At 44.2% G+C, this 24632-nt stretch overlaps 1 protein-coding gene across 1 annotated transcript; it reads left to right on the top strand.

Annotated features, from left to right (window-relative positions):
- Nucleotides 1-1878: 1878 nt before the first annotated feature.
- rdh8a (retinol dehydrogenase 8a) lies at nucleotides 1879-8828 on the top strand. The gene is made up of 6 exons (XM_035181437.2): nucleotides 1879-2280; nucleotides 4726-4887; nucleotides 6527-6706; nucleotides 7367-7460; nucleotides 7561-7744; nucleotides 7874-8828. The coding sequence occupies exons 1-6, from the start codon at nucleotides 2175-2177 to the stop codon at nucleotides 8099-8101; spliced, it is 954 nt and encodes a 317-aa protein (XP_035037328.1). The 5' UTR covers nucleotides 1879-2174; the 3' UTR covers nucleotides 8102-8828.
- Nucleotides 8829-24632: the final 15804 nt, after the last annotated feature.

Below are 24632 nucleotides of genomic sequence, written 5' to 3'. Positions count from 1 at the left end.
GGCCTGGCTTGGTTACTGGCTGCTCAGATAAGTCCTCCCTATATGAAAGAATCTCTCCTTTCAAAGTTGTGTTGGGAATGACAAACTGCTCCGTCCTTACATCACCTCAGTTTACCTTTAACTGGCTAGAAACCTACAAACTGTTTTCTCCAACTCTTCTTCTGCTGATCTGTGAGTGAGAACCAGTGTCCTCTGCTCTCACCTTTCCTCCTGTCCTTTCCAATGCCGTGCGTTTGATGCTCTACACTGAGTTAAAATGGGAACAGGGTTACAGGGGTTACCCAAACCGGAGGATTAAAACATGTCATCATTGTGTGCTTGTGTTCACAGCTTTGTTTAAAAGTGCAGAAACTGTTTTGTGTCATTAAATAATCCAAAATGATGTGTTAGTTTTGGTTACAGCAGCAGAATCAGGTTTAAAACTGAGATGTGCCACTCGTGGACCTTAGCCACATGTATAATTATTATCTTAACAACAATTATAAAATGTCATAACAAAGTATAGTGTCTTATCCACCTGAGCTATTTCCAAACAGGAAACAACAACAGGCCCCTGCTAGTTATTCCACCATGTAATGATCACATTAAATTCATTATACACTGTGTTTTAAAACATTAAAAATGTTGACATTTTTCCTTTATACATAGTAAAAAAAAAAGGAAGGGGGTCAAAAATCTAATCACAAAATGTCCTTAATTGGGTGAACCAGCATTTGTGTTTGAAATGTCCATTTTGTAAAGGTGACAGGGCATTTGACGTGTAGATATGTCCTCGGTCAAAGTGAGGTAAAAGAGGAGGATATCAATCTCATATTTCTTTCAACACATCATTCAGTTAATAATCACTCCGGACTGCTCTTTGGGCCGTGCACTCATCCCTGGTTTTAGAGCCAGCGATAAACTTTAACTTGCTGTTGCTCTTCTGAACCTTTTAGTTCACACTGGGTTGCATCACATTTACCAACAAGTCCCAACACGGCACTCTTGCACTATGGCCTTTAATGAAAGAAAAAGAAACAAGTCGGGTTCCAGATCTTATCTCAGGCACTTTGACCTCTTACAACATCCATCAAGGACAATGTCCACTACTCATCAGAACAGCTGACGGACTCCAACACAGCTGATAAGCTCAGACCACTGTTCTTATATTCCTCTACGTGTGTTACACTGATGTAATTAGTCTTATTTAGTTGATGAAATATTATCCTCTGAGTAAGCCTGAATGGTTTTTAAGTGTGTGGCACTTTTCTTTAACACCAGATGGCAGTACAATGCAGCGTATTAAGTTACTATAAACAACACCTCCCAAAATAAAGGTAAGCAGACTTATAAATAAATCTGGAGAGAGAGAAGGTTTACAGTCTGGACAACATGGAGCAATAGAGAGCATATTAGAATGAGGGTGAATAATAATAACAGTTTAGATCTCGTGTAAAATATTGTGTTAAAAAGTAGTCAGAGAATGAAAGGTGATTTAATTATTAATTGTTCACTAATAGTAAAATAAATAAAAGGTACGCTACCATAAATAATATATCATAAAACTATAAGTCATGTTTTTATTACTATTATTAACAATTCAATAATAGTATTTAATAATAACCAGCAGCATCATCATCCCCATTTAACATCTTGTGTTAATCAATCAGATAATTAAATGTGATTTAATTCTAAAATGTAGACAACCATTAATGATATGTTATAAAACTATAAGTCATATTATCATTCATAAAATATGAATTAACTGTACTATTGGAGTGAGCCGGAAGTGACATCTGACAAATGAGTGAGTGATTACTGTCTTTAGCCTGATATTTGTTGTTGTGGGGGGGGGGGTCACCAGCTCAGAAATCAAATAAGCACTGCCCCCACAACAACACGCACGTGAACGCATGCACGGCCACACATTATGAAGGAACTAACGTGGTTTTGTAAGCAGGCGGCTCCAATCAAGTTTAAAATCTGTGTGCGCGGAGGTCTGCGTTCGATGCCACGTCTGTTCCCCGGCCCCTGATTCTATCGAACATGTGACTGAATTAGACGCTCACATGGCCGCCGCGGCTGCATGATCCGCTTTACTTTTTTAAAAGTCCGGTGATCGGTAGCTCCCCTCGCCAGCGACCACACGGAGCAGAGGACCGCCGCAAAGCACAGCGCCTACAGCGGACAACATCATGGCGAACAGCGGGCAGAAAGTTGTGCTGATCACCGGCTGCTCCTCCGGCATCGGGTTACGAATCGCCGTCACGCTGGCCAAAGATGAGAAGAAGCGGTACCATGGTAAATTGCACTTTCTTCTACATTATTCACGTCATCGAACCCGAGCAGCGGAGCCTGCGTTAGTGCGGTTCGCCTGCACGAAAACACTCCGCCGCCACCGCCGCCGCACCGAGCCTCCTTTTACGCACCAAGTTCGGTTGAGTTTCATGCGCAACGCTGCGTCTTAACGCAAACTACGCGATTTTCGTGTAGTTGTCCACTGCGACAGCGAACCCGAGTGATATCGGATCCATATCCCCTTTTGTGAGCGCCGGCATTCAGCGGCTCCTCTGGGTCAACAATTATCATGTGAAAGCACCAGTTTCCAGTGTCGGTGCTCTGCGAGGATGCCGCTTGCCAGGCGGAATCATAAAGGGAGTCTTGTCAGTTCTCTTTCAAGTGACTTCTCCTGCACAAAGGCCCCTTTTATCGCACTGAATTGTAGACCGCCTGCTCCGGTTTAGTGCCGTGTCTAATGTGCCTATAGTCCCCTCAGTGGAGCGACTGTTGAAAGGGGGACAAAGTTTGAGACCTGTACAAGCAGGGTTCACTCTGAAGCAAGGGCCTTGTTTGAAGTCTTCATTGATGCACAGTGGACTTAGTCGGGCTGTCCCATTTCAACATTGTCGGTCGGTGCGTCTCGTCTCCGGCTTCCCAGCCATCATTAATGTCACTCCAGGAGCTGGGCCCTTTCCACGTCATAGAGCCGGAGAAAGAATAACATTAGGCCACCTTCCCACCCCCCACCCCTGTTGGTAGGAGTTTGCCTGCATCCCCCCCCCCTCCAATAAACCGGTTTCTGTTGTTAAACGTGACTGCCTGCAGAATCACTCATTCGCTGTTGGTCTACAGTGAGTTCATAACCTTTTCCCCTTTATCATCCTATGTAATACACTCATTTTAATCCTGTTTAAGCATTAGAGTAATTTTCCTACTTCAAGATCAACTGCAAAGTGAAGTTAAAATCTTCTTTTTCCTTCAGGGGTCTAACTGTGTCGACCAAACAATGAAATAAATGCGGAAAAACAAAAGCGATTAGCTGCTCCCTCAACTCTGGTTTGAGCAGATCTTCTTTTTTTTTTTCACGTTCATTGTGACCTGCTTTCAATAAGGCCACCTCTGAGCAACGAAGCTGATTCGCTCCTTTCCTGGGGTTTTAGGAAAATCCGGCAGAGATTAAATATTGCATTGTGCATAAAGTAATAATTAGTTGCAGTATAACATGCTCCAAATTCGGAGAAATCCCCAAAAGACCTCTGTGTAATGCAGTGTGTGGTTCATTCAAGAATGTTTTAAGCTGCCCAAGAGTAATTCCTGTAGGAGCCAGTGGAACAATGGATCTCTTGTTCCCTGCTCTACCAATACGTAAATCTCTTTGTTGCTCCATGGACGAGCGGTCCTCAAATCATAAGATAAGACTTAAATAGAGTTCACAAGACATTGTTAGTTTACGGTGAGTGTGTTTGAGTAGCCTACTTGCAAAGACAAGTTGCATGACAAGCAACATTTTCTTAAAGAATGAATCTACTTTCATCGCTATTCAACATGAAACGTTACATCAGTAACATTTTCCAGCAATGCAAAAACTCAGCAGCACCTCGGCCCCTCTTCCACTCGCTCTTATCCAGCCCCCGTCTTTGTTCAGACAAGAACAAAGTGAGAGTTTACTTTTATCTCGTCGAGGACATCAAGTAGATTTAGGTGAATGTGTGAATAAGAGGTTGATTACTCCTGCTGATTTCCATTGTGCAGGAGCACTGTCTCTCTTTTCCCCCCCGCAAGATAACGTCACTCAGCAGAACACACAACGCGAAGGAAACCATGAAAGCCAAGCCAACGCTGTGCTGATAGCTGCTGTCACTGGCCATGATAGATTAAAGTGGCCTGTGTAGGTTAATGTTGCCCAGCGTGTAAAGTTCAGAGGGAATCAATTCTGTGTCCTGTAAACCGACAGGCGTGGACTTTTCTGTGAACTCTGACCCGTACGTTTGATTCTGTCTCAACTCTGAGTGCTTGTGTGTGTGTGTGTGTGTGTGTGTGTGTGTGTGTGTGTGTGTGTGTGTGTGTGTGTGTGTGTGTGTGTGTGTGTGTGTGTGTGTGTGTTGCGTGTGTGTGTGTGTGTGTGTGTGTGTGTGTGTGTGTGTGTGTGTACTAATTTCTGTCGCCTCTTTAGGACCCTTTCCTACATAAACACACTAGACCTCATGGGGACTAAAGCCTGGTCCCAATAATTTCTGACGTCCTGGTTAAGGTTAGGGTTAGGCATGAGTTTGTCATGGTCAAGGTAAGGGTTAGGTTTGGGTTAGGCTGTCCACAACGAATGGAAGTCCATGCAAAGTCCTATGTTTCACAGTGTTACCTCATCAATGTGACCGTGTCAAGTTAAATGTGATCTCATTGCTGATGATTTAACGGGTTCCACATCGTACAAGTTTGATGATGTCTCCCTCTCCTCTGTCTCTCCAGTTATCGCCACCATGCGGGACCTGAGGAAGAAGGACAAGCTGGTGGAGGCAGCAGGAGACGTGTACGGCAAGACCTTGATGTTGCTTCCACTGGACGTGTGCAGTGACGAGTCGGTCAAGCAGTGCATCAGCAATATTCAGGACCGCCATATTGATATCCTGAGTGAGTGGGACACACCTGAACTTGACCTATATATGGTTTATAACAATTATAATAGTATTAGTAGTAATAATATAATAATTTATATCTATAGCACTTATCTTTGCAAGTGCTTTACAAAATACATGAGGGTTAAACAACACAAAACTAAAATAAGAAGGATAACATGAGATATTAAAAAACTACTTTAGTTAAAACCAGTTAAAAATCAGGTATTGAAAGGCTTTCCTATAAAAATGGGTTTTAAACAACAATTTAAAAACAGGTAAAGTGCTAGTAAGTCTAATCTCCTCAGGCACGGAGCTCCAGAGCTTCGGGGTCCTGATGGCAAATGCCTGGTCACCCTTAGTTACCAGCCTTAGTTACCAGCCTTGACATAGAAACTATACTAGCAAGTGTTGGTTTGAAGATCTTATTATGGCTTGGAGCAAAGGGAGTTGGCAGCCCCATAATATAACAGGGGCAAGTCTGTGTGGAGCTTTAAAAGTTATTAAATAATCTTAAGATTAATTAACTGGCAGCCAAATCACAAGCTTTGAATGAAACCTATCCCCTATGCAGACAAGTGTCTTATATTTTAGAACAGTCGGAAGTTTTTGTATTAAAGAAAAACCTAAATCTTTACGTAATGGTATACTCAGTTTCCTAACTCTGCGTAGGAATGATAACCAAACACAATCCTCTACAGTCGCCTTACAGTCACAGTAATATTGTACTTTTAATGAGAGAGCAACAGTAAGAACCTTACACACATATCAAGAGAAAAAGTAAAGTATCATACCACAGTTGAATTACTGTACTTATTCACCTTCAGGTCAAAAGGTTCAGAGGATTCATAACAGAACTGTCTTGAAAACAGCGGTGACTCTATTGCAGCACTGGCCTCTGTGGTTTTGCAGTTGACACTGAGAGTGGGGGAGGTGGGGGAGGAGAGTGGGAGAGTCTTGAAATTCCAGTGGGCAAATAGATTCTGCAAGAGAACAGAGAGGAGCGACATGCTAAAGTCCTAAACATGTTAAATATGGCTGAAGCCAGCCCTGCAACTCCATCTGCCCCCAACAACCTCTTTTGCATGTTGTTTATTTAAGGTTGGGATCATCACAGTTTTTTTTTTCAGGCCCCGATATCTCACCACATCACCAACATTTCACTGGGCCCATGGTACTGATCACTCTATAAAAGCCTTTAAGTCATTTTACAGCCTTTGTCGGCTTAATTACATGTCGCCGGTTGAATAACCTCAGGAGAAGGTGACCTCTCCAGCTCTTGTGTTGAAACCTTTAGTCCGGATAATAGGTTCTACTTGTGAAACTCTCCATCTCACTAAATCCAACGTTGCATCCCCCTTCACCTAATTACTCAAGACCCAGAGGCCCTTTAACATGGAGAGGTGTTACATCACACCTCTCTGTTGTAGCCACATACTGACATCTGGTGGCAAAACCAAGTAATACATCTGTCATGTGTTCTTATGGCCTTATCTCATGCAGACGGGAGAAGTAAACAGACTGAGCGAAATGAGCAGTTATCAGTTCATACTGAGTCAACAGCATCTTAACAGTTTAGAAGTCGTGATAGTTGCGGCGTTGGAGAAACAAGCAGGGTGTCATCTGCATATCTGTGTGTGTGTGTGTCCTGTCAGTCAACAATGCAGGCGTGGGCTTGCTCGGACCAGTGGAGAGCATCAGCATCGAGGAGATGAAAAGGGTGTTCGAGACCAACTTCTTCGGTGTGGTCCGCATGATTAAAGAGGTGATGCCTGACATGAAGAAGAGGCGTTCGGGACACATCGTGGTCATGAGCAGCGTCATGGGTCTGCAAGGTATGACATGTGTGTGATTATCAAAAAACGGAGAAGAAAAAGCTGCTCAAGCTTCACGCAGACTGTGAAAACACATGTTTAAAGAGCACCGCACTCAGATAAAGTCAAGTCAAGTGTCAGAGTTTATCTGCGTGGATGGAAAGCAGGAGAGTTTCATTTTAAATGTCTTCACGCGGAGAAAACATCTGACGTGACGTGTGCTCTTTGCTTGATGGTGAAACTGAATAAAGGGAGTGTCCGAAATTTGAATTCATAATACTTTACAATGCAAAATAATTCAATTTCTTTTAGTTTCATGTTTCCAAGCAGAAGTGTGCAGAATGTTTACAAGCAGTTTTAGGTTAAAGGTTATTCAGAATAAAAAATATTGTAGTGAAATCTGAACTCGTTTTATTTATTCACTAATGGTCTGTGCTTTTGCATTTCTAGTAAAGGTCTGGTCATGTGACCTTGGTCAAATAATAAGCTCTTCCAGGAAATTCTTAGTGTTTGTTTTTGCTTGTTTGACGTGCCAGGTGGGTGGGGTACACTAAACCGATTCCATATCTGTTCTGACTTTGTGTAACTCATGTTTCATTGGTATCTGCTGATTATTGGAGCTTGACAGCACAATGCAGTGATGTTGTCCTCGATCTCCCTGCTTTTGCTCTCGCTTTTCAGGAGTGGTGTTCAATGATGTTTACACGGCCTCTAAGTTCGCCATGGAGGGATTCTGTGAGAGTATGGCCGTGCAGCTGATGAAGTTCAATATCCGGTAGATTACCCTCTTCCCCCCCTGTTCTTCCCTCACATCTGTCTTTGCTTTGTGTTGTACATGCTCCCTCATGGGCCTTTGTTTGCCCCACTCCCCCCAGGTTGTCCATGATCGAGCCCGGCCCGGTGCACACTGAGTTTGAGACGAAGATGATGGAGGATGTGGCCAAGATGGAGTTTCCAGGAGTAGACGCAGACACAATTCGTTATTTTAAAGATGTTTACCTTCCATCGTCCATAGATATTTTTGAAGCCATGGGCCAGACACCGGAGGACATAGCCAAAGTAAGGGAAACGTTTTCTGACTCACATTTCTCTGAATCTATCTCAGGTTTCTCTGATCGCTAACTGCCTCAAACAGCCTTTACAGTGATGGAATCAATCAACAACTCTTCTGTTTCTCATCTCTCCCAGTGCACTAAAAAGGTTATTGAGTCGAGCAGCCCTCGCTTTAGGAATCTGACCAACAGCCTCTACACACCCATTGTTGCCTTAAAGTATGCAGATGAGACTGGCGGCCTGTCTGTCAACACCTTCTACAACCTTCTCTTCAATTTCGGCCCTCTCATGCACATAACCATGAGCATCCTCAAGTGCCTGACGTGCAACTGCCTGCGTAGACGCACAATCTCGCCAAACTGAAGTGGGTGTCCGAATCGTGTCCCTGACCCTTACCCTCTCCAGTTTGTTGACCCCAGTCGGTTCCTCTGTGCCTTTTTTCCCCCGTGAGGTTTTGGGTGAAGCAGGTAGACCAGAGCCAGTAGCCTGGAGCCAGGAGGCGCCTTTCTGTTCTAAGCCACCTCCACGATAAGCTTTGCCGGACAACATGCACAATTGCACAAGTTTGTCAGAGAGATGCAGGATGACCTCGCATACTCTCACAGAAACACAAAAGTACAAACGTCACACACCAGATTATTGTACATACATTTTATAAAAAGATAGATTGCTATAGATAGGTGGATATAGATGTCTATTTCGTTTGAAAGAGAACCTACATACAGAAACGTGAGATACAAGTCCCGTGGACAGACAGCAAAGCACAAAAGTGAACAGAGAGAAACACTAGAATCTGAATAGAGATGATAATGCTATACTTTGTAGCCTAGATAATCTGACACTCAGGCTGACTAGAGTTATAACATGGAAGACAGAGTCAAGAAGAATATATCTGCTTTTATTGTGTTGTGCCCTTAATTTCATGTTCGCATTAAATAGTGTTCTCATGGTCATAACTGCTGTTGAATCATGTTTTTCAACTTCTTTTGATAAACTGAATGTGTTTTTAAAGGTTTGTGAAGGGGTGGGTCAGCTATTTTTAATCCAGCAACTTGATTTAGAAATAAACTGAATTATGATTTACTCTCAAGGGTTTTGTTTGTGTTTGTACCGTATTGATAAGAAAATGTGACCAATTTGACTCAGTCGTTCTCTGCGAGGTGTTTCTTTCTGTCTGCAATACCCCTCTGCTACCAAGAGGGGGTGGTATTTCATTATCTTTTTCCCTGGGATCCAACTTGTGGATTTCCCAGGATCAGCAGCGACCAGAGTGTAATGTAAAGGAATTTGTCCTCAGTGGTCTGAGACGGACAAGTGCAATAGAATTTGTTAGTTTGAATCTTTAGTTTGTGATCATACTTTGTTGCAGGCACATACAATCATGTTTACATCATATGCATGTAAAATGTGTGTGTTTTTAACAGTATATGTTTCAATCGCACACCAGTTTAAATCAATTCTTACTGATGATTATTCAAGGTTAAAGTGGAACCATAGATATTCCTTTGTGGAAATCACTTTAGAAACAGTCAATAGACTTGCTGCTGTGCCCATATTCAGGTGAAGACGTAAAATTGAAGACGACTGCGGACCTCGTACTTGTATTTGAATACGCATTTTGTGAGTGTGCATGTCTGTACACATACACACACATTAGCATGTGTTTGCATGCATGCGTGTGCGTGTGAATGTGTTGTATGAGCATGTCTATGGGCCAAGTTAGTGATCTGTTGATGGATATAAAGAGGTCATGGCCTGCTCCCCATCAAAACCCCTCCCTTGAACCCCCACCCCTCTGGCACACACACCCTGCTTTGTGCCGTGTGAGAGAATGTGACCTGGTTCCCATCCCTGAGGAGGGGTGAACCCTAATGACGGCCTCCTCAGACACATTGCGCAGCCCCGAGCCTCCCTCTCCAGCTGGCCCCCTCAGCTCATCGGGCCGGGACCCCCTGGTCCACACTGGAAGAGGCCTGAAGTCTGGCTTGGATGGAGTTTGTCTGGTGTTGGCATCCTGTCCCATCCCACCCTGCCGTGTCCAGGCCAGTTACATTCACCTGCCTCGAATGCATCACCAGAGGACAGTGCAACTGGTCGCGGACCTGTGGTTTCTGTGCAATGTACAATGAGCACAGTGCCTCAGCTCCGTGTTTGTGTCTTCATCAGAGGCGACAGCTCCACACAATGGAACAAAGACGCTGTCAATCACAATCAAATGGGTGTGTGTGCAGGGGGTGTAGGGGAAGGTGGAGGGGGGGTGGGGTCCGAGGAGGTCGGGGGAGGAGTTTGTGTGTCCTGAATGTTTTGGGGGATCCCAAGACCCAATGTGGGACGCTGAAGGCTAAGGGCAGGGGGTGGACTGGAGGGTCCAGGCAGCAAGGGGTGGGGGTGTGTCGCATTTGGGAAAATGAGAATTGGGGTGCCCGGGCCTGAATGGAAGACCTGTTTACTAATTGAATGAAAACAGGAGTTACAGCAAAGTCTCACTAAACAAGAGGTCTTATCAAACCATTGTGATGCACCTTTGTTTCACAATCAAGAACATAATTACAATATAATGAGGGCAGCATGATGTGGTTAGGTCTTCCCTGAATTGCAACCCTGTCATACTAACTGAACCACTAAACATACATACGCTCTTCCTGCATTCAGCCTCACTGTGCACTGACTCACATGCAGGGCTGGGTCCGATTACTTGGAAATGTAGACACTCATAGTACAGATTAGATCATTTGTAGCATTAACCATTGGATTACAAAAGACCAAACATTGAAGATATTGCTTCTCATCCTATATTTATGGACCCAGCCTCAAATTTCGTAAAAATTCCACATTTATTGCCTCTTGAAACATCTCAAAACCTACTTGATGCAAATTTGCATATTCAGCATATTGAGACATGGCTATTATAAAAGTCAAGCTAATTATATTTACTTCCTTCTTCCATGTAATCCATTTCAACCCCGCCCTGCTGATGTTCCACTGGTATTTTTGGATAGTGAAAGAGCAAAGAGAAAAAAGGAAAACTTCAATACTTATCTTAGCAGGATGCCTTGAAAACCCTCTGCCTGCTATGTTGCTGGGTAATCATCAGCAGAAACCACGCGTACGCCTGACGCAGAGAGCGATGAGATAGACTGCGGAGTCAGACATCAAAAACAAAAGGGAGCTGCGGAGGTCTGTAAATTCTTCCACAGACAAGATGAGAGGGAAAGCGTGAAAGAAACATATTAAGCAAAAGAAAAAGAGAGAGCGGTTGTGTGGGGACGCTGGCATTAAGTGGCGCTGATGTCTAGACAGGGTGCTTCAGCCTGATCCCAGGTCAGGATGGATCTAAATCAGCCTCCTCTCAGCTGTTTCTGTCGTTGCTTCTCCCGCTATCGAGGATCCATTGTGGATAATTGTGAGGAGTGTCACAGAATGGTAAACAGGTTCTAAGTACGACAAGATCTGTGGATCAGAAATATAACCGAGGCATAACAAGACTCGCTTCAAAAACAAGGTTGGAGGTCAGACACCATTTAACGTGGCTACATGTGACTGGAGATGTAGCCACATGGGACGTATTACTATCCAAAGAGCCAACCTTGGATCTGAGGGCAGCTATCAATCTTTATATAGTCAAAACAGGAGAAGCCCTAGTTGCCCTGTGGCGGCCAAGTCCAAAAGGGCAGCAGAGGCCACGGGGGAGAAACAAATACACAACCTCTATCTCTCCTTCACCCTCCCTCTCTGGCTATTCCCTTTCTCCTCCTTTCTCACTCTCTCTCTGAGGCCCACTATCTGTCTGCCCTCTCCTCCGTCCATCTTCGTAACTCCGCTGTGCAGTGACCTCTCGCAGACCCAACGTGGGTCACTTGTTTATTCACCCACCCAGGGGGGGGGGGGTCATCATCCCTCGTTCTGAGTAGAGCTGCTTGTTTGCAGGACCGTTCCTGGATCGTTCGGAGGTCGGAACATAAATCAAAAGAATCTTGGCTCTCGCTTGCCAGTCATACACATTGTTTTACAGACACAGACCCGCTATTGTCACCATCGTTACAACATTAGCGCTGTCCCCTTTTCCCCCACTGCTCTTCCAGCACATAAACAATCCAGCGGGAATTTCCAGACTGGGTCTCAGTTTGCCCACTGCTGTATTGCTGCGTTCCGCTCTGTTCACTCTCTCAAAACTACCAGTTCCACTGACTGTGAAACTCTGTGATTAGAGGATTGGATCTGTGTACAAGGATTATAAATCTCAAACAAGGGGTTGGTGGGTGATTGCGCTGGGCTTAGGGATGATGTAATCGTAGCTGGGGTAACACGATCCTCTTGTTTTTATTGTGGACAATGAGGTACGATTGGTGTTATAGTCCACAAGAATGAGTCTGACAGCAAAGCCCCTGATATCAATGCACAGATTTCAGTCAAAACCTGAAACTCCTGTTTCTGAGCAAGGCGAGCCGAGAGGTAGGGCAGAGTTTAGAAAGCATAAAAAAAACTTGTTAGACAGATAAGGGGGAAAACAACACACTGGTACACTGGGTGCACCAGTGCATGTTAAGTGGGCATGCCCATAAACAAATTGCACTTTTCTCACCATTCTGTGCACTCACATTTCTTCCTCTAGCATATCATCTTTCCTTTGGGTTCTAACCTCTTCCACCACCGATCAGTTGTTTCTCTCTTTCAATCTTGTAATTAGATGTCTGGGAATCTTCAGCGCAGAGAAGCATTTATATTTTTGATTCATGAAAAATTTACGAAAGGCTTCGCTCTCTGGTGTGACCGACGCCAAGGAAGGGATATTTTTGTCCTTTTAATTTGTTTCCCAAGGACGGATGTGTTTTTCTTATACTTCAGGCGGCTTGTGAGTGTGTTGATGAGTAAGAGGACTGTAAGACAGACAGACAGACAGACAGACAGGGAGACGGTTAGGAGTTGTGTGAAAGAGAGAGACCTCATCAGAGAGTCTATCATTATCGAAGTTTGTCCTCTCCCTGGCAACCCTGGCTGCGTCCCAGCTTCAGTTCCCTGCCAGAGAGAGAAAACCTCGCTGTGGACCCCACCAGCGCCACCATGGATCTGATCTATTCACTGTCGCCAACCATAAAGATGAGAATCCAGAGAGGCTGCGGGCACACCCATGCCAGGAAGCCTGTCTCAGCCCAAAGAGACCTCATCATTGTTTGTTCAGCTTGAGTGCATCACACATCTTGGCAGCTTGGGTGCGAGTGAATATTCACAATGTCGATTCCCAGCGTGGCTCACTTAGGCATAAGGAAAAATAAAAATGGCTCCTGTGCACACTTTCTCGCCCGAGACTCTAAAACCAGCAAGTATTTTTGGTCATCTGCTTCAAGAGCAAAGGAACGGTAAACTTTGTGCTGCATTCATGGATCCACTCCGGGCTGATTATTCCCCCCCACCACCCCCCCCAATCAAAACAAAAGAATGCCTCTGTGCCTCTATTGACCGTGAAAAGATGTTCGTAGATTTGTCCCCAGTGAAGAGATGTCTTTGTTGGTTATCTCCATTGGTGAGCCGCCTCCATTTGGCTCAGACTAATCAGAACACAAACACGCCTCTGTCATTTGGCTGCTCTCCTCCCCCAGCTCTCCCCCACTGTCACTCTACCTCTGATTAACTAACATTATAAATTCGATTCTATGTTTATCTCTCCCCTCCCTTCATTTTCAACTGAACTTATTTTTTTATGCCCCCTGTCATTCTAACACTTATGTTTGTGCCATAGAAATACTGTTATTAACTCTGACCCTCTTCCTCCCACCTTGGCCTCAGATTTATTTCCCTTCTTTCATCTTCCTGCTATCTAATCTGATCATCTGGGTGGTGTGTGTCTCTCCCCGAGGCACACACACTGGGACCTGGCATGGATTAACTCTGCTTGTCTGTGCACAGCCTGGTTTCGGTTGCTGGAAGGGAAGTGTTGCGATGTAAAGAGAGTCCCTCAGGGAGAAGTCTTTCGCTGGATTCCTGGTGAGGTGGTCACATCCTGAATATGTTTCAGGTTTACTTTCTTCACCCAGAGGAGCTGCGTACGTACTGTACTGCTCGCGTACAGTTGAAAGGAACGCTACAAAACCTGAATCAGCACCAGAACTAAATCCATTTTACCTGCAGTTCAGCAAAAGTTTAGCATTAGAAGTTTAATATCCCATGCACAAATGTTTGAGACTAAATCGCAGACACATTGAACCTGTGTAACAAATGAAGTCATGCCTGTAGAAGTGCACAAAAGCACGTCATTTGAAATACTACACTGCAAAGTGCAGCATGTGGCTATCGTCCGGCACATTTTACTGTAACAGGCCTAGAAGAGTTCCATTCAGTGTTTGAAGTGAAATGACTGCCAACCCATTGCACACAATGTAGTGTGGTCATATTGATGTGGTCCCTATCCACATCTGAAAGCCTCACTCCATGTTCTGCATAGTGTCGCTGGGTCTCATGGGAGGAATGATTGATTTTTTTCTGTACAACCCACAGCTTATTCTCTATTTACTGTCCTAATCGTTTGTCCTTTTATTGTACTCGTTTTGTTTTACAGCTTTGTGTTTGTGCGTTTAGAGCACATGCATTGTGTATAGGTCCTGGGTAGAAACCCAACTGGGGCCTGTATGTGTGGAGTATTCATGCTCTCCATGTGTTCTCATCAGTTTCCTCCAGATGCTCCAGTTTCCAACCACCATAAAAATCCTTTAATATGTATCCTCCTGCCACTGCCCTGATCTGCCACTGGCTGCAGAGCTGGAATTGGTCCCAGGACGATTTGCAGTGGCTGCCAACTGCTCAAATAGCTTAGGCCCAACGCTGAAGACGAGCATGGTCACAGGAATGAATAAGTAATAACGGAAGATACCGTTTTTCAATTATACTTTTCAATTACTGTAGTTTTAATCTATATGTTTTTGAACAACTCTAAACAACATCTTGTGACAGATGCTGCATGTTTCTGTACCAAACATGTATGACCGGGTGTAACCAATACAGAATGTTATTCAGCCCATAGCATTTAATGTGACAGCTGAAATTCAAATACACAATGAGATGCTCCTGTGAGCACTAAATAGATACGATTTTCCGTCCTCAGCTAATCCACAGCATTAATTTAGAATAAGAGATCAGTTTCGACAACGCTCTTCATCCTGAAAATGACTTGAACAGCGTATGAGTTGAAAAACTTATAGTGAATATGAATAGGAAATATCCTATCAATCTTTTTTATAAAAGATATTAGTTACTCCAATATTATCTCATTATTCAGGAAGAAACCTGCTGTATAATTCAACTCATCAACCCACCTGCCTGTTTGGAATGGGTTGTTTGTTTGGCCTGTGGTGATGCCGGTTGCAGCTTTCTTTCTGAAACTGTAAAAGTGACCTGCAGTAATTTAGCCACGGCAAGTAAAGACCTCCTGCAGGACTCAATTCACAGAACCTGGAATCCGCTCCACCGCTGCAGCACAAAGAGCTGTTCACCTGTTTATTCAAAGTTCAGTGAAGCTCAACTCAGTACGCGGAACCCCGAACTGGAGAATCGGTTGTTGCTGCAGTTGTCGTGAATATCGTGAATTTTGTCTTGATCGACAACGTCACTTTAGTTGATAAGTTCCAGCCGCTGCTACAGAGGGCTGGTCGCCTGAACGCTTCTCGAGATATGCAAGCCACATACAGAGATTTCTGGAATTATTAGATAGATGTTACACTGTGCATATCTTGTGTCATGCAGTCATGAATGCTGTTGAATGTAAAAATATTTTTGATGTAATAAAACCCAAAGGTTTCGATGCCATATCACAGAAACCAGTCCTTTCTCCGACTCCAGGCCCTCTTCATATTTCCCCTGACCTGTGGAGAATGGCCTAACTGTGGCATTTGCTGAAGGTCAAGTCCGCCATGTGTACTGGGCAGGACCCCACTCATGTGATCGCCCACTTACTTGGATCCTTTCCAGGAAAGAACAGAGTGGTGTGTCTGGTCCACGGTGGGAAAAGCATCCCTTGGAATGTGACTTTGAGGGGACTGTGTGGGACTGGCGAGAGGGTCTTCCCTTTCCCAGTGAAAAGGTCTCTCCTCCTGAGGCTGTGGGATGGTCGGAGGTCAGATGTACCCAGTGCCCACTCTGTGTAGCACACAAAACGCACAGCTGATGCTGCTGCTCCGTTCAAAAAGCCCCTCAGGGCAGCGGTGAAAAAAGATTGGCTACACAGCGAGCACCGAAAAACAATTCTTGTTAAACTCAGTCTGCCGAAAAACAAAGTGCATTTGAGACTGTCACAGGGAACGTTATAAACAAATATGTTATTTTGGGTTTTACACATTCATCTTGACTAAACATGTGATACCTCCCAACGGATGAGTAATGGCCACTCAGTCATGTGACACTAGTTCAAACCTACAGCCGAACTAAGGAGGACGTGACGTAAGCTAGGATATTCTTGCATGTCCATTATGCACAGTGTGTGTGTGTTCTTCAGTATTCAACGCCTTTCTTTTGTAGCTTTGTTTTCTGTGTTGTTGCCCGAGGTAGTGTCCTCCTCCAATGTTCTCTCCCTGACATAAAGTGAACCAACTAGTGAAGCAACACAGGGACATTGCAAAACCACTTTCCCCAAACTCCAAACCTAGTAGGGTAACATAAACAAGATTCTAACCAGTATCTGCCCCAGAGGACGCATGTTTCCCATTTTTTATTCAAGACTTATTCAAAAACACATCATTCCAGTCTCGGGAGGCATTAGTCAATGAAACATGGGAGAATATTCCATTTTGACCTCCATACCCTGCCCCCCCCCCCCCTTCCCCCTCTTACAACACAAGTCCTCACAGGAAAATAATAAACAGATGAGTAGGATGGGAACCGCTGTGAGCAAGAGCAGCCAGGCACTAACGCAAGCAGGCATCGCAGCTCTGGTTCCCAGGCTGGAGGGAAGAGGGCAGGCCTCAGCTTGACTGCCCCAGTCCCTGAGCAGAACCAGAAAAACCGGACAGAAATCAGTTACCTGTCACTTTTCATCCCCCGACCTACCCACTGCACGCACTTCCCTCGCACAAGTCAGGACACACAAACTGAGAGTGAAACAACAATTTCTACGTCGAAACCATCACTTGTTCGGTCTTGTGCACCGTGTGTGATTTTGTGACACAAACCTCACTGTGATTGGGTGCTATCGTGACGTAATGTGCTCACAGTCGGGTTAAAACAGCAGAAAAACACACTCTGTTAACGATTCAGTTTCACAGTAACACCCCTCCCTCTACGCTCCCTTTCTGCATCCTCGCAAAACAAACCCACTTACTGGAAAATACAGTAGGTGCACAACTTTTTTCCACGGCAGACAGAACCACAAGAAGTTTCTCAAAAGCAGCCACATACACAAAAGGCCGTATCATCCTCAAGAGAGTTCAGCCACACAGGTCTGCTTGGCACTTAAACACAGAGAAAAGTACTGGCTTCATTTCCCCCCCACTCCCTCTGTCTCCTTCATTCTCTTTCTGTATTCTGGCAAGGTCCGCTTTTGCAAATTAAACACAGATCTCCCATAGATGCTCGGCTGACAGTCCCAGCTACGTGCCAACACTGCTAAATATCTGGAGGTCAGCGGGCCTAGAAACACAGGATTATCCCCTCTGACTCCCATGAGCCAGACGAGTATTTCCCTTGGCTTTGACTGTATATGTTTTGTGTCACTTGGATCCATCTGTTAGCCATTTGACAGATAGAATAATAGGCTTACGACGTTCGCAACAGCATTGACATCATATAAATATTGAATGACACACGAGGCTGTAAAAACACATATTCACACACACACACACACAAATCACACACACTGTAGCCACACAGTGTATATGTGTGCCTGATAAGTGAGCGCAGACCCATATTGTAGGGCGGTGCAGCGACATCAAAGCAAGCGTGAAGTGATGAAATCAAGGGTGTCTGGACTTGATCAGTGTGCACTTGTTTGTTTGCATCGATGAGTCATTCTATTGTCTAAATGTCTGGCGTGTAGGAGTCTCCTCCTCAGATTAGTTCTTAAAGACGTATTTCCACTATCAGGAAACCGATACCATGCCTGACTGTATGTCACTGTGTGTGAGTGTGTGTGTGTGTGTGTGTGTGTGTGTGTGTGTGTGTGTGTGTGTGTGTGTGTGTGTGTGTGTGTGTGTGTGTGTGTGTGTGTGTGTGTGTGTGGGTGTGTGTGGGTGTGTGTGTGTGTACTTGTATCTTTGTGAGAACCATTTTGAGCATAGACCTTATGGATTGAGGAATAAGGTTTAGTGTGGTTTAGGTTAGGGGAAGATGTGTGTGTGTGTGTGTGTGTGTGTGTGTGTGTGTGTGTGTGTGTGTGTGTGTGTGTGTGTGTGTGTGTGTGTGTGTGTGTGTGTGTGTGTGTGTGTGTGTGTGTGTGTGTGTGTGGCTGTGTGTATTGAACTGAAACCCAGGTTATAACCCCATTCTTGGCCCTCTGCAGTGGGGTTGTGAGGGAGGAGTTTCTTTCCCCGGGGTCCTCATAACCTAAGTCTATTGGAGCAACTTCATCCATTGGGAGCCAGGAACATACAGTATATGTATTGAATGCAGAAAAAAAAAGAATAGAATGGCACTCAGCAGAGTGAATACCTCCTCCAAGGCCCCAGTCCCCTTAGATTCACATTAAATTTCATAGTGTGGTGTGGTTGAGTATTTTGAATTATTCTCTGGAGAATCTGGGAAAATGACGCAACATCAGAGACAGTGATTAAAAAAAATCCTGGATCAGCTCCTTTGTCCGGATCCATCCCAAAATTCAATGGGTTTTTTTCTTGGCCCATCTCCCGACTTTCTACACAGTTTCTTGGAGTAATTTTTGCATAATCTTGCTGTAAAGAAAACAAACACACAAACAAACAGACAAACAGACAGGGAGGAAAACATAACCCTCCTTGGCGTAGGTAAAAAATTGGACCTCCCTTCACATGTATGTGCATCCAGTGTTCGCACACAACGAGAGAGAATGCCACACAACACAAGCACACAGAAAATGCCACAGGAGTCTAGTCCACATGACAGCAGGCTGGTTACTGTGGCGAGCGTGGTGGAGGGTTTTCGGCGCGGAGTTGGGTGCAGAGAACAGGACCTTGTATGGTGAAAAGATGCAGCCCTTCATTCCTATGGCCTCATGAAAGACTATTTTTGGGGCATTTTGAACTCTCCCACGCAAGCACAACAATTTCGGGCTTAGTTCATTTATTTATCTTTTGTGTTTTTCCATCTAATGAAGCCCAAGGGAGAGGACATGTCGAGTTGTTCTTGGCCTTTAAGTCAGGGAGAAGAGGAGGGGGGGGTGTGAGTGTGTCTGCGTGCCTGCGTGTGTGACTGTAGCCTGAACAAATATTGCGTTCGACACTTTAGCGCCTTACACCAAAGCGCCGCCGCTGCTATGACTCAGCTTTCCGATATGTAGCTTATTGCAAAAGGTGTTTCTGTTCTGAAACAATGCTGAGCCAAACGCTGTTAATGTGACAGAGTGAATTTTTGTAGCTCGGTACCGGCTGACGCTGGATGTGCCTGTGATTTATGGTCATTCTCGTATACCGAGCAGGGAAAGGGGGGAATGGGGTAGAAATGGCGTGGGACCCTGGGGAAAGAAACTCCTCTCTCACAACCCCACTGCAGAGGGCCAAGAGTGGGGTTATAACCTGGGTTTCAGCTCAATACAAACACACACACACACACACACATTAAGAAAAACAAGGGAAATGAGTAAAAGAATAGTACATCGTTGTGGCTAGACCTCTTTTATTTTGAAATTCATAACTTTCAAATTTGTCTACAGATATCGACTGGCTTCAAAAACATGGAAATGCTAAGTGGCCCCACATTTTAGAGATTATAACTTTTTATTTTTCTACCACAAGTTGTTGCTACAGCTATGACGAGCGCTCTATTATTGTTGTAAACACTGTCATACACTATTCTTGACATATTTATTTGCTGTGCTCAGTTTTAAACGAGACACTGCTGCGTGAACTCTCTGCTACTAATCTGCAGAGCGATAAATAAACTTCACCCAGAAAATAAATCAAAGATTAAAAAAGAGTACACATCATTTCCCATCACTTCTTTTCCTCTAATGGAGTCTGATGTCATCGTGATAGTGTGCACAGTGCATTTATGTCGTTAGGCACGAAGTTGAAAGGGTCACTATGGGCCATTTGGATTGTGAGTTATGGGCCATGACGGACTTTATCAAATATTTCTGTTACGACTAAGACCCTCATGGAGTTGTGTGTGTTTTTGAAACAGTCAGCCACATGAGACGAGAGGCTTTCAGCGGCAGCAGGGTGTGTGACAGGCCGTCATCGCGGCTGCTGAAAGTTCTGCTGTTGCTACAAACTCTGACAGAATATTTCCAGTCGAACTTATAAATATAATGCACATGTTCATATTCTTATCCTGCTAGATGTATTAACCATGGACTGTTCAGTTTCGGGTTTTTTCATTTTAGATCGGAAAGAATTTGATAAATTACACATTGTCCGTGGTGGAATAAATGTATTTGTTGCCTGAGGTTGTAAGAAATTTCCCCTTTTAATATCTCATTCATTGACATTTGTGTGGTGGTTGTAATTTCCCACTTGTGGCCCACCCTTTCTTACAGGGATGGTCATATATAAGCACATGTACCGCGTAGAAAAGGTATAAACGTATTATTACCAACATTTACTTCAAATATCCTAAAGAAAATCAGGTTTCATTAGTTACACTGTTACTGGATTATTACTGATGTATTCATGTTGAATTGCATGTTACTGTGGGTTCAGGAGATCATATTAATGTTTAATGCAATTGGATATTCCAGGGCATCATACTTTGACCTCATCCGTATCTGAAAATTAATCAGTTTCTAAAACTGTCAGATTATTGCAGTATTGTAAACATATAATATTGTTGTCTAACTTGTAGATAATAAGAAGGATAAAGTAGCATGAAACAGAAATACTTAAAATCTAATTTGTACTTGAGTAAATGTACTTACTTACATTCCAGCACTGCTTATTCATATTTCTTATAGTTAATCTGAAACAATTAAGAACCAGGACTTATACAGCTCTACGCTGATCTTGCTCTTGACTATGAAATCCTCATCTTCCTCCTTACCCTATTCTTCGTTAATGTAAACTTCAACACACTTCCATGAACCCTGATGTGGGCCTTCTTCATGGTACGAGAGATAAGACTGCGGGTTGTAGTGAAGTCTTTCTGATGTCAACTTTTTCAGAGAGGCCCCATGAGTGGGCCGGCATAGTTTCACTGAAAGTGCAACAATAACACACCTATCAAACTCCATTCGCCCTCTCTCTCTCTCTCTGCTGGATGAGTGTGAAGGATAAACTGTCAGGCTATCTCACAGAGATCAGGTTCCATTCCACACCATCAAGCCTAAAAAAAAAACTCTCCGAGCAAGATAAAGCTTGCACTGTATATACATCTACAAAGGGAAAGAAATGACTCTGTAATATCTGCACAAAGTCAATGTTCGCGGGAAGACTAATTGCTCGTGAAGTGACAGCCAAGCTCCGCAAAAATGTTTATTCAAGCTTTATATCCCAAGCAACGTATGCAAAGATAAGTTTCTTCTCTCCCGCTGCGCAACGCTCTCACCAAAGTTCTTACCACCCCGCAAACACTGACAGGAAGTGATTACACTAAGTGGATCTATTTCATTCTGCGGAGGAGTCAAACTCACACATCCTCAGGGAACAGACCCCTGACCTCTTTGTGCAGTCAGCCAGGAGACTCCTTCTCCTCGCTCTCTTCTTCTCTCTCTTTCTCCAGCCCGCTTGTTTTCTCCCTGAAACCCCCAACTCTGTATGCATCCCACAGAACAACATTTCTGGCTTTTCTCAGAGTGTTGCCGTGTTGTTGATGGAGAGAATGACAGGTGAAATGGGAAAAGCGGCAAATGTTCTCACTGGAGAATTGGATTTTCCAACTTTTCCCAGTGTTGAGGACCCTCGATAGGAGTGTAAGAGCGTGTGTGGGAGGAGAAGCAGAGAGACAACTTATGGTTGTAATTTGAAAAGATGCTTTTTTTAGTCACCCTTAAATGTGGGAAATTCAATGTCAAAGTCATTGAGCTTGGGGCGTCTGTGGGAAGCCAAGCTTGGGATCTGGGAAAAAGGGAAGTTTACATCTCCTGGTGGAATTCTCTCACTTTCAACTAAGGGGGGGGGGAGCTTTTGGTTTTCGGGGGGGCCATAGGTTTTGTTGAAAGTCGGGAATGCTTATTTACATTAGATTGATTCAGTCTGTCAGAGTAAAGAGGGGAGGCATACAAAGTTAATCTGCAGGAAACGGAACAAGCAGCCCACACCACATGCAGTTCTCTCTAATGTGGGAATCGGGAACCACATGACGCTGCAAATGCTGGAAGGCGGCCTGGAGCAGAACCACAGATTATAGTTTAACCAGGGGGTAAAAGTCAAAAACTCAGTGCAATTTGGTGTCATCTTGCTGTGTTTTTGTGTGTGAAAGAGAAAGAGAAAGAGAGAACAGCGAGAAAGGGAGGGAGAAAATAAGAGCGACAGACGGAGTTTGTGTGTGAAGGAGAGTGAGATAGGAGCGAGCGGGAAAGAAAATAAGAGAGAGAGAGAGACCACGCATAGGCTTGTAATGGAGTAAAGTTCATCTTAGCCTTTCTCGCTGGTTCCCAGAGTCTGAGCCAGCTGGATGGTAACTGTTGAGTCTTTGCTGCACAGCTGCCCTCCAAACTGATTAGAGAGAGCTGGCTTCCTTCTCCAGCAACCATTGTGCCCTTCTATCCAATGTGAGGTTGAGGAGGAATGTGAAAATACAAGACAGATTACTCTGGTGCAGTTTTTCGCTCTCTATTGTACCTTGACGATATCAGATGTGCCCAGACGACCTGGCTTCGACGTCCTCGTGAGCGATTCCCGTCTGTGAAATCAGAATACCACAAATTTGTAAACGGGGGGGGGGGATTCATGTGAAAAATGATGCAGAGAGATTAAGATTGTGAACGTGCATATTCTTAAAATCCAACTTCAAAAAGAATTTAGCTGACAGATGTGACGGTTGACCAATGACATTGCTGAGGTACATCTGTTATGCGCATTTTTGTTTTTTAAAGTGGCTGAAACGCAATCTGCCCATCTGTACCAGGGGCCACAGCAGTCTGCTCTCGCCGGAACACAGCACGGTGAAAAACGGCATCAAATTGGCGTGTTAATTCACAGTAAATCCTCTTAAAAGACTCCGTTCCTTGCTGTCACTCACACACACACAAGGGTCACAACCTCCGGAGTGTATGGCTACAGAAGTTTAAAAAAAAAAACCAGAACGAAAATGTCACAGTCCAGCCACAGGCCCTAAGCTTGAGCATGAGAAATAAGATACCCACAAAATGGACCTGCTGCGGAAGAAATAAAACACAAAGGGGGAGGAGGGGTTCAAAGAGACAGGCATACAGATGAGGAGTCTGAGAGGAGTCAAGTTGAGTGGGGAACGTGAGTTGGACTGATGTGGACGTCACACAGGCTTTGTTGTTCGAGGAGCCAAACCTGGGCTGGACTGGGTGGTGGCAGGTGGTGAGCAGATTTTGTTACCTGGTCATGATTTCAAAGTGCAGTTGGCTGAAATCATCACCAATTAACATGAAGGAATTGAACTTGACGTATTTCTCCTTACAAATGACTCTCCGTGTCTTTCAAGTTTGTCTGATAAATAATTAAAACTTTTAACCTCATGCAGGGCGGAAAGAAACTCACATAAAAACTATTTTCAAATGCCACTCACGCCTACATTAGAAAGAAAATCACAAAACAGAATCGTGTGACTCTTCCCGTTACTCCTTCATTATGTGGCCACGGATGATTACTTGTGTTGCAGGAATCTAATTTACAGGCCGAAGCTCTGAGTCTTTCCATGACTGTGTCCAGCACTGCCACTATCAGTGTGCATGGTTGGTTTCAACTTGGCTAATCAGATTCAGTGTTGGTCAAGTTGTGTTATCGGGCCTGCCACGGTCCACCAGTCCGCCCATTCTGTGAGCTCTTAGTGGGAGTGCAGTTTCCATGCAGTCATGAACTATAAAGGGGAAGTCGCGCTGGCCTCCTGCAGCACTGTGGGAAAGTGCAGCTCCTGCTTCCTCTGCTTATTTGGACCAATCTGGTTATAAATGGACATTCACAAGCAGGCGGCCCTGCAAGGACAGCCCAGGGCCCACTGCTCACATTAGCCTCTCAAATATATCTCAGGGGACCAGTGCTCTGTGGAGGCGCTGCGGACCATGCATTTTTCCATTCAGCACAGCAGAAAAACCTGTGATGTTTACAAATTGTAATTTAGACTGATTGTGTGAAACATTCAGTACGCAGAGGCCGCATGTTTTTTTTGCAATTCTCACTGCTTTTCCTCTCCTTTGTTATATCCCCACCCCTGTCTGTTTGTTTGTTGGTTTGTTTGTAAGAGAGAATAGCCCAAAACAACTGAATGGATTTCCACCGAACTTGGTGGAAGGATGTGTTGTGGTGTCAGGAAATAACTTAATATTTAATATGGAACCGAATCAGGGGGCGGAAGAAGAAATGTTTTGTTTATCTATAACTTTCTTTAATATTGCAAGATAGGTTTTTCATCATTTTCACTTATTTTCAATTTTCACTTATTATAGGAATACTTCATGGATCTTGATGAAAAAAATCTGGCATATTTAGAGAACTGATATCTATGAGTGTGTGTAATTTGGTGCAGGTTGATTGAAGTGAAGGTGACTGTTGGGCCTTGGCGGAGGTATGCGCTCTTCTGAGTTTATTCTCGTTCTCCTCTGTATGTTCAGCATATAGAGATACATGAAGGATGTGGAAGATAATTAAGTGAATCA

The sequence above is a fragment of the Hippoglossus stenolepis genome, chromosome 16, assembly GCF_022539355.2.
Source record: "Hippoglossus stenolepis isolate QCI-W04-F060 chromosome 16, HSTE1.2, whole genome shotgun sequence".
In the NCBI taxonomy this organism is placed as follows: Eukaryota; Metazoa; Chordata; class Actinopteri; order Pleuronectiformes; family Pleuronectidae; genus Hippoglossus; species Hippoglossus stenolepis.
This window is presented reverse-complemented; position numbering and strand designations above follow the sequence as displayed.